Source organism: Lactuca sativa, chromosome 4 (genome assembly GCF_002870075.4).
Source record: "Lactuca sativa cultivar Salinas chromosome 4, Lsat_Salinas_v11, whole genome shotgun sequence".
NCBI lineage: Eukaryota > Viridiplantae > Streptophyta > Magnoliopsida > Asterales > Asteraceae > Lactuca > Lactuca sativa.
In genome coordinates, this window is record NC_056626.2 from 368,862,385 (window position 1) to 368,873,557 (window position 11,173).

At 34.4% G+C, this 11,173-nt stretch overlaps 1 protein-coding gene across 2 annotated transcripts; it reads left to right on the top strand.

Moving 5' to 3' along the window:
• The first annotated feature begins 4,468 nt into the window (after positions 1–4,468).
• LOC111891458 (uncharacterized) lies at positions 4,469–9,772 on the top strand. 2 transcript variants are annotated; one of them, XM_023887515.3, is made up of 4 exons: positions 4,469–4,723; positions 5,348–5,478; positions 5,626–6,938; positions 8,181–9,772. In XM_023887515.3, the coding sequence occupies exons 1-4, from the start codon at positions 4,710–4,712 to the stop codon at positions 9,753–9,755; spliced, it is 3,033 nt and encodes a 1,010-aa protein (XP_023743283.2). In that variant the 5' UTR covers positions 4,469–4,709; the 3' UTR covers positions 9,756–9,772. The 2 variants fall into 2 exon arrangements, with proteins under 2 accessions (XP_023743283.2, XP_023743282.1); XM_023887514.2 differs by having other exon boundaries at positions 5,348–6,938.
• Positions 9,773–11,173: the final 1,401 nt, after the last annotated feature.

An 11,173-nucleotide genomic window follows, 5' to 3' on the forward strand; every position in this document is an offset into this window, starting at 1 on the left:
TTAAAAATTCATGAAAAATGGCACAACATTACTCTTTAAACACATTTAACAGTGTTGGAGGTTCTAATCGAGCTCCAATACTTGTTGCAAGTGAATATAAGCATTTGTCTCAAGGAGTGGATATATATTTAAGGAGACATTGAAAAAAAGTTTGGAGATATGTTGAAGAACGAGCCCATGTACATGTCCTCATACATGTCATTAATGAAACTCATACCAGACTTGGCGGCGGAACCACAATGACCAGTCCTACCAACAGTGACATTAATAAAATGGAAAAGGATGAGATCGCTTTTCATGAGATATCATGTGGGGTTCCACTTGATACTTATGATCTCGTCATCAACTGCAAAGCGGCGAAGGAGATCTAGTATATTCTCAAGAATATGTATAAAGGGACCGAACAAGCTCAAGACAAGAAGCTAACCACGACATTAAATGACTTAAACAACTTCAAAGCTTTTCCTAGTGAGAGTCTTGATGACTTTTTCAAAAGATTCGACCTCATTGTCACAAGACTTTCAAACACATGTACCATACGAAGTAACCATGAAACTAATATGCAGTTTCTCAATGGTTTGGAAGACAATGGATGACGGAAGAAATGATTGTTCATGGGAAAGCAAGATCATAGAATAATTCATAAGGTTCAAAAGGTTAAGAAGGCTCAAAATAGAACCTCACTACCATGTGTCACCCTACGACAACAAACAACAGACATGAAAGATTAAGAAGGCTTCAAGTTGGAGTTTTGAAAATCATAGATTTAGGGTTTTCTTTGACTGTTTGCACTGCCAACATGGGCTTTCTAAATATTAGTGTGCCTTTTTAGGCTACTAGAGCCCCATATTTATAGTGTTTCTAAATCCTAGAGGTTCCTTTTGGTTTTAATTATAAAATACTTATTGAAATAATTTGATTATAATATATTTATATTAATTAAATTATTCTAATACTTAAATTTGGATAAATACAAATAAATCTGCCTCATTTTATTTTTAGATGATTAAAATTTTAGTCTTTGCTTTTATTTCTTACATAATTGAGTTATGTGTGTAACACCAACCAAAATATGTATTTTGTATTACAATTTTTTTGTGTCAATGAGCATATTTCCAACAAACCTCAACCCGTTTCCATATGCATTTACAACTCTATATCTAAACTCACAAAAGTTGCATTATGTATGGCGTCTGTATGAGAAGTGTTGCATTTAAAAACCTAGAAGGTATGATTTGATGTAAGAATATGACTTTCAAAAGCACTAAAACAAATGCATGCAACATAAGCTTAAAACATTTTAGTCATCCTTTTCCAAATGAGGATCCAATGTACAAAAGATCTAACAACTAAAAGAAATGTAGAATAAGAGATATAAACCTTCAAGAGCAATGGATGATTCAATTAAGCTTTATTAGTAATGCTTTTGACTAGAAAATCAATTCTTCTTTGCATTGGTTGTGTCATGTTTTTTGTTTTTCATGTTTCATTTGATTGCATATGTGCTTTGTTGGTAATTAATGGCGTGGAACTTGAAACACATAGATTACTTGTTTGTGGAAAATGGTATTATGGTTAGCTAAAATGTTAAAATGAATTTCATTCCAATATAAAAATGGTGCAAGTTAAGAGAATGTATTATGATTTGGTATTATGTATATTATTTGTTGTATGAAAGTAACAAGAGATGTAATAGTTAGAGTTTAGGGATTTCAAATTGGTAGGGATGATTGTAATGGTGGTGGTGGAAAGAGTGATCTTGTGGTGATTGTGATGGTGATGACCAGATTGGTGTTGTGGTTGTGGTAGTGGTGGCAAGAGCGGTGATGTGACAGGAGTGGTGTTATGGTGGTTGTGATAGTGGTGACAATAATTGTGGTAGTTGTGGATGGAGGTTATGGTTATGATTCTTAAATTGATGGTGATTGTAGTTGTAACTAATAGTTTTAGTTAGCAGTGGTTAGTGATTAGTAGTTCTAATTAGCATGTACAATGACAAATTAGTTATATTATAAAAAGTAACAACTTTGTTTTTATTTTAACACCGTAGGCACCATTGGTGCAACAAATACAAACCACATGCATCATTTATGTCAAAAAATAGAATAGTAGGACCAAATATATGAGTTTGGCAAACCATAGAGAGCAAATATATGGATTTGACAAACCATAAGGACCAAATGTGTAATTTACTTTATTTTCCATAATATTACAAAGACCAATTTTGTATATACTCTTAACCTAATATACACCTAATATACACCCAATGAGAGTGAGTATATATATACACACAATCATTGCAAATTATATCTCATCTTCTTTAATTTTTTGTTTTTTGCCTTTAATATTTTTTGTGTTTTTTTTTTATCTTTTAATCTTTTTATTAATATTTGATTTATTATTATTATTAAAAGATATTATAAATAACACTAATATAGAATATAATAATAAATCAAACTTTGTTTTTATTAATCATCACATATATCAATAGTTTGAGTATTACAATTATATGATGCATTATGCGTATTATACGAGACATAAACATCCAATCGAATACTATATAATATTTCTTATCCATCAGAACGTTTTGATTAGTACATACGCCATACATAAAAAGTTTCTCTTACATTTTTCTCATATAACTATGTTTCAATTACTAAATGTTTCGCATTGTTATTTGATTATGAAAGCCATGATCCAATTATGAAACTTGCTAACTATTTTTACATAAATGGTCCTTGAAGTTTAGAACACCTATAAATTATTAACTAATTTGCATTGTTATTGGAAATACAAAATAATATTAATAATAATTTGAAGTTTATCAATTATTGGAACAATTACATAAAACGGAAACGACTATATAAATCTAAACAACTTTTTGTACAACATAAAAAAATATTATAGAAAAAAAAATATCAATAATAATAATAATAATAAGAGTAATAATAATAATAAATGAACAAAAAATCAAAATCAAATCAAAACTTGTTTGATATGATTCATATTAGGGTTTAATTAGAAGTTTGAAAACATACAATTACTTAATATAAATTTTAGGGAAAATGACATAGGAGGGTAACTACCTTTTATCCGTGTTCACATATTAGCAACTTCTTCTTTTTTGTACATAATAAAGCAACTAACTTGTTTTAACTGTTTAAATTACACCAATATTACCGGCTAATACATGTTTTAACCGGTAACTCAAAGGGAAAATGACTTAGGAGGGTAACTACCTCTTATCCATGTTCATATATTAGCAACTTCTTATTTTTTGTACATAAGAAAGCAACTAACTTGTTTTAACTATGTAACATCCCAAAAATCATGACCAAAAATTTCGTTTTTAATTTAATACTAAAACCATAATTGTCAAACCATTAATTTAATACTCCGGCATCGGGCCTCGCCCGACATCAGGCCCCACCTGGCATCGAATCCCGCTCAATATACAGATCTGTCTCTCTTAGGCCCCGCATGTCTACTCATAGACTACATGGGCTGACATTGTGGCCTTAGACCCATTCACATAGTGAGGAGACTCACCTTACACTGCTGAAGCCATGGATGGAAATAGTTGAGTACAGACAAAGTTCCGTATCTCATTATTAGCAGAGTATGTTTCTTAGGACAAGGATACAGTAAAGTATGTTTCTTTATGTGTTAGCATGTTATATGATTGTATGTGTTTAGCGGATGGGGCCCGGAGACAAGCGAGGCCTAAGAGAGACAAATTTGTATACCGAGCGAGGCTCGATGCCAGGCGGGGCCTGATGCCGGAGTATTAAATTAATGGTTTAACAATTATGGTTTTAGTATTAAATTAAAAACAAAATTTTTGGTCATGATTTTTGGGATGTTATACAGTTAAAACAAGTTAGTTGCTTTATTATGTACAAAAAATAAGAAGTTGTTAATATGTGAACACGGATAAGAGGTAGTTACCTTCCTAAGTCATTTTCCCTTTGAGTTACCGGTTAAAACATGTATTAGCCGGTAATATTGGTGTAATTTAAACAGTTAAAACAAGTTAGTTGCTTTATTATGTACAAAAAAAGAAGAAGTTACCAATATATGAACACGGATAGAAGGTAGTTACCCTTCTAAGTCATTTTCCCTAAATTTTACTTAATATAAAGTAAACTTCCTAAATCAAAAGTAACGTTTATGTAAAACTTTTATGTTTTGAACCAATTACAATGGATTACAATTTATTTAAAATAACCGTGACAATGTGTCTTTTCAAGAACAAAACCCTCAAACCTCAAGCAATTGAATTAAATAAATAATTAATATTTTTTAATTTCCTGCCACCCCTACGTAATACCTATCTTGGCACCACCTCTTCTCACAGCAACCTATGCTAATTGGTCATTAATCCCAAGCGTACCCTAAGCATTTTCCAAGGGTATTTGCGTAATTTCCAAACAGCCATTTTCCTCTTTCATTTTTCTATTTTTTTTTCCTTTCGTTCTTCGAGGCCATTGGGTGTTTTATCAGTGTGTGTAAAAAGGTGTGAGTGTGTGTTCTTGAGTTGCGCTTCTTTTCTAAGCGTATATTTGATGGGAAAAAGAGCTTGAAAAACCCTCACAAACCCTAGAAAAACTTCATCAGATGTTTCATTTTGCGTACGAAAGATTAGTCTTTTAAAAACCTAGCAGCAGCTCTTGATCATCAGCAGTTCGAATAGCACAGAGCTTTCCGCCATGTTATACCATCGGTAACTCCATCCGTTATCTGTTCTTCGCTTCATGATTAATCAATGTTTTCGTTTTCGTGGTTGTGGTGTTGTTTTGTAGTTTCTTGAAGTAGCATAGTTAGTTGAAGTGAAGCCTTTCGCTGTTAATATGCTCTCTAACGATCATCAATACTTTTGCCGTTTGTTACTTACTTCTTAAATCAATCAAATTTAGGGATTCCTCGCTATCGTTATTTGGGTTCATAAGTTTAGAATATTAAATGGAGATTTTGTTTCGAACTTCCACAAAATCAGGAGTTGTTGATTTCCCTGTTTAATCGTCGTTACGTTTAACTATTCAATCACCATCTTATGAACATCATAAGCTACCAAGCACTAAGATACATAACATGATAACATCTCACTCTATTTGGGAAAGAACACAGAAGAAGCGCCACTTTGATATTTGTATCAATTTGGTAATTTTATGTTTCAAATTTACAGGTCACCCCCCACCAATTTTTCTATTTATAGCTTCTTTAAAAACCTTTATCAAATTCTTCCCATAATGTTATTGAATCATTTGGGATCTTTTACTGCATACAACATACCATCTTTCTATATGTTTTACTAATGTTTGTGTGTGTTCTTATCCTATTTCATCAGGGGCTTTTACCATGATGTTGAAGCATTGCATTTCAAGATTGTTACATTATGTGCCCTTTTTGCCCTTTCAACTTTCGGGCCATGTACTATAACCGGGACCCACAATCCAATAGCATATGACTTGAATTCTGGTGAGAATAGCAACCAATTTCCACCTCAAACTTCATTACCAAAACTAACCCTTGAAAACATCTGTAAACGCTCAGACTTATTCTGTTTTCCATCAACATTATCCGGTTTCTTTACCGATTTTCATACTCAAGAAGCAAATCTTTCAGGTCTTTCTCGGGTCAAACCAGTACTTGAAAAGTCAACACCATCAGTCAATAACCTCACCTGGTCAACCAACCATGGTAACTTTCAGTTACCAAATGGAAACATAGTTTCTTGTTCACTTGAATATCAAGAAAATCCCCAAATTGATGAAAATGATACAAAAGATGAATCTTTCATAATCAAATCAACTCATGTGAATGATTTTTCATCACCCCATATACAAATCAGTCATCACATACTCGATTGGGGACAAAAGTATCTTCATTCCCCATCCATAACCTTTCTAACTCTCCAAAATCTACAAAACCATAGTTTCTTGAACATCTTCGAACCATATAGTACCAATTTACAATTCTACCCTTGCAACAACACTGAATTTAACCTCAGCCCTGGTGAAATCGCTTCCATATGTTTCATATTTTTCCCCAAATCTTTAGGATTATCTTCAGGTCACCTCATACTACAAACAAACTTAGGTGGATTCTTGATTCAAACCCGTGGATTTGCAATTGAATCTCCTTACACTATTCACCCTTCAGTTAGTGGAAAATTTAACAATTTTGTTTCAATCTTCAATCCTTCTGAAAAAGTGTTGCATTTGAAAGAAGTAAGTTTTCGGGTATCATTTTCTTCCGGAAACATTTCTTATTCCATAAAGGGTGTTTGCAGTGTTAAAAATCACAATGATTCGGATAAATTTAGCTTCGAGGAGTGGTTAGAAGTCAAAATTGGTCAACATGGTCAAACGGGTCGACCCATAATCGCGATTAGACCACAAAAATGGACCGTTGGATCAAATCGGGATGAATCGATCTTGGAGTTAGAGTTTCCGTATAATTCACAAGCAAAAACCGTATTCGGTTCTTTTTGTGTTCAATTACAAGATTTGGATACAATTGTTGTTGAAGAAGAATTTGGAGGGCAATCTCGTCTTTTGGTTTCTCTCAATGTTTTAGTCCCTTGTGATGCAAATGGGACGATTACTGTGTCTCTTATGGTGGAAAATGATGGTCCTGAAGTTGTTAAGATTTTCAAGATTCGTGAAATTGGTGACAATTTTGAGTCTTTAAAGACTAAATTTGTTGAAGGATTGATATTGTTTCCATATAGTGTGACACAAGTGGGAATACTTACATATGTTGTAAATCAAGATGCAAACTTGCATTGCAAGTTACTTGTGGAAACTAATAAATCGGATGCTCCTGATCTTGAGATTTCTTGCAGTGATATTGTGGGGCTTTGTTCTTGGGAAAAATCAGATGGAGTGTTGAATTATGACAATGTGGATCGTGTATTACCACTTTTGGGAATCAAGGTATGTAATTTCTTTTCATGTTTCTTGTTATAATCTTGTTTTAGTTATATAATTGGTTTAAATTTAGGGTTAAATGTGAATTTGTGCGATGAAGATTCACGTTTTTCTTCCCAAATTATGTGGTAATGTGTTTAACTGGTTGAATTATGGATGTGTAATACGTGTGAATTGCATAAATTGGTAAAAATTGCATTGTAAAAAAAGTGAAATATTGTTGCATAAATCGGTGTTGCATAAATTTGTAAACAAGTGAAACGTTGTTGAATAAATCGGTAAAAAAAGTGAAATATTGTTGCATAAATTGGTAAAAAGTGAAATATTGTTGGATTAATCGGTAAAAAAAGTGAAACATTTTTGCATGAATTGGTAGAAAAGTAAGTCATTGTTGCATGAATTGGTAAAAAAAAAACCAAAATTTTGTTGCATAAATTTGTAAAAAAGTGAAACGTTGTTGCATAAATTTGTAAACAAGTGAAACGTTGTAGAATAAATCGGTAAAAAAGTGAAATATTGTTATATAAGTTGGTAAAAAAGTGAAATATTGTTGGATTAATTGGTAAAAAACGCGAAACATTTTTACATGAATTGGTAAAAAAAGTAAATTAGTGTTGCATGAATTGGTAAAAAGGTGAAATATTATTGCTTGAATTGGTAAAAAAAAGTGAAATATTGTTGCATAAATTTGTAAAAAAGTGAAACCATTGCTGAATAAATCGGTAAAAAGTGAAATATTGTTAAATAAATTGGTAAAAAAAAGTGACACATTTTTAAATCAATTGGTAAAAAAGTGAATCATTGTTGCATAAATTGTTAAAAAAGTGAAATATTTTAGTTCTGGTTAGAATGTTCCATGTTACATAAATTAGAAAAACAAATGTGAAAGTTTGTTGCTAAAATAGGTAAAAAGGTGAGACATTATTGCATAAATTGGTAAAAGAAAAGTGAAACACTGTTGAATAAACAATCATTTATTGAATGAAGCTTTGTTGCATATTTTGGTTACAATGTTGCATATTTTTATCCAACATGAGATTTCATTTAAGAAACCACTTTGTTGCATAAATTAGGAAAATGTGAAACTTTCGTGCATAAATTGGGGGAAAAAGTGAAACATTTGCATAAATAAGCATTCATGGAATGAAACATGATTGTATATTTAGTCTAAAAAACCACTCTTGCATATATTGGGAAAAGACATATTTAACCCTATTTTTTTTTTTTTTTTTTTAATTTCTTTTGAAGGTAACAGAAACAACAAAATCCGATGAATCAGTACTAGGAAACTGGAAATCTCAAGGAACCAATAACAAAATGTCAATACTCAACAACAATAACAACGAACTCACATTCCCAATTGTCCACGTCAACACCCACCAATCAAAATACATCAATGTCATAAACCCTAGCAACCAACCAGTCATCATGCAACTCCTTCTAAACTCAGGAGAAATCATCACCAACTGCCAAAAATCAGATCAAATTCTACACCCCTCATCTTTCCTCAATTCCCAAATCACCCCCTCAAGATACGGGTTCTCAATCCCACAACATGCAGTAACCGAAGCCTATGTTCCCCCTCACAAAAAAGCAATTCTCGGACCCGTTTTCTTCCACCCATCGAGTCGATGTGAGTGGAAAAGTTCAGCTCTTGTAAGAAACAATCTTTCAGGTGTCGAATGGGTATCCTTACGGGGCTCCGGTGGGTCCCCGGGTCTGGTTTTACTAAACGGGTCGGATCCGGATCCAGTTCCGGTTCATACTGTGAAACTCGAGCATCGTGGGTTCGGGCAGCGGTCGGTGAAAATTCTCTTCGTGAAGAACACCGGAGACCTGCCCGTGGAAGTCGAGAAAGTTTCGGTTTCCGGGACAAAGTGTGAGTTGGACGGGTTTTTCGTGAGGGATTGTAACGGGTTCGGGTTGCTGCCCGGGGAATCGCGGAATGTTATGGTGTCGTTTCGGGCAGATTTTTGTGCGGGAATTGTACGCCGGGAACTTGAGTTTGTGATGTCGGGCGGGATCCTTGTAGTGCCCGTGGAAGTTGGGATTTCTTCACCGATGCTAACGATATGCAAAAGGTCACATGTTTTGATGAAACTGAAGAAATTTGTTCTTGCGGTTTTGGTTTTCGGCTTTTTGATCTTGATGGCGTGTTCTTGTACGGTTTCGTTTGTTATCCGAGATGGCGATTTGTCTAAAATGCCCTCCGGGAAGGAAGATTGTTCTTCGGATGTCTGCCCGAAACCGGAAACCGTGAAAATGAAAGTTCAACCACCGGAAACCGCCAAGGAAGTGGCGGTGGTCGAGGCGGCAAAGCCCGAGAATCTTACGGTTAAAACCGGAAAAGATAAATCAAGACGTAGAAAGAAGAAACGCGTGTCCGGTTCCAATCCCGGGTTAATTAGCCAATTTGAAGTGTCGAGTAGCCATAGTAGTAACTCGACACCTTCATCGCCATTGTCACCGCCTTCATCTTTGACCCCGAAAAGGTCTGCGGAATTGTCCTTGAGTCAACATGTTCGGGCCAAAAGTCCGGTGAAACGCAGTACGGTTCCTCTGGTCAAAGAGGAACCGTCACTGTCGTCACTGTCTGTTGCACCAGTCAGGAGCCCGGGCCCACAGGCCCGAGCTCCTGGGGCAGAGAGGAAAGTGGTTAACCTAGAGAGTTCAGCGTATGATCCCAGATATAAATATAATATTTGGGATGACCATCTTCGGGTACTACCTACAATACCCGAAGATAACAACTTTGGTAGCCTCTTTGCAATGAGCCCGCAAGAGCTTTTCACTAATGTAAGTCGTAAACAAAATGATCAATAAAAAGTTATTTAGTTAAATTATTATCTTGTTTATGTTTTTTTTGTTGCTATACATAACTAACTACTAAACATGAAAAATTAAAATCGCAAAAAGTACAATCGACATAAATTTGATTAATCTGATTATGATTTTGGAGTCGTAATCATTACTTGTTAGCAACAATAGGAACAAGGGTCCATAGGTATATAATATAATGCTTGGGCATGTGCCATTAAATTGGTCTTATTGTAAATTTGTATTATACCAACTGTATTTTTGCGTAAATGGCGCTCTGAAAAATTGGTAGAATTATGTAGCTTTCGGGTCTTAAATTGTACGTGTGCCACGTGTCATCTTGTTATAGACATTGAAATGTGATAACAGAAGAAGATAAGGTCGCTTTGTGCCCTGTGAACATGGTGACACTATGTGTTGTGTTGTGTCCTCCCTAGCGAATTTTGGTACGTTTGTAAGGAATAATGATACCAAAAATATTTCTTTGATATTTATAACGTTGCCCCCACATAAAAAAGCTTAAAATGCCAAATTTCATATTCTTGAAAATGACCCATCTGAAACAACTATTTACATTTTACACCCTTGGATTATTTGTCCTTCAATTATGTTGTCTCATTCTCTTGAAGTTTCTAAAAAGACGAGGGAGTATAATGGATGTATCTTGTGTCTTTGTACTATGAAAGTCGTACATTACTCGTGCTTGGTTTTGGAATGGGTTAATGAAGTGTTTGTTATAGGTTGAGTTGTACCTCATGCATGAAAAGGTGTACGTTTTTTAGTGTCTGTTTATGACTTATGTTTGGTTTTGGAAGGTGCATGGTGGTCCTAATTTCTCGCTAGTGCTTTTTCTGGCTGGCGGGACTGATTGTACGTTGCCCCGAATTTGGTTGGGGATTTGGGACCATATAAGATGAAACACAGCCAATGAAGATTGTGACTTATCATTTGTAGGGGACCTTCTTCCTTCATGCCTTCTTGAAAGTTCGTTAAGAGCTCGTGATCATGATCAAGGGTTGGTTTTAGAATAAACCAACCCAGACAGATAGATAAACAGACAGACGGTCATTGTTGTGAAAAGGACAGGTTATTTGGTCTTTTTCACTGCATTCTACTCTTGTTTAATTACTCCTCATTTGTAGATGACTTTTTTCTCATGTCTTCGTGAAAGTTCGTTAAAAGACATGGCGGGAGGTTGGTTTCAAAAGAAACCAACCTGACAACTGTTGTGAAAAATAACTGATATTTTCACAACAATCTAGTAATGAGGACCTTTCCCTCATGCCTTCTTGAAAGTTCGTTAAAACCCTATGATGGATAGTTAATTTCAGAAGAAACCAATCACATGACGACGTGAAAAATGTCCGGGTGTTTGGTCTTTCTCACAACAATTTGATGATCCATTATTTGTAAAGGACCCTTCC

Excerpts from the sequence above, each read along its gene's own strand:
- LOC111891458 (XM_023887514.2), top strand. Across the intron at positions 6,939-8,180 it reads TACCACTTTTGGGAATCAAG|GTAACAGAAACAACAAAATC; the intron begins GTATGTAATTTC and ends TTTCTTTTGAAG.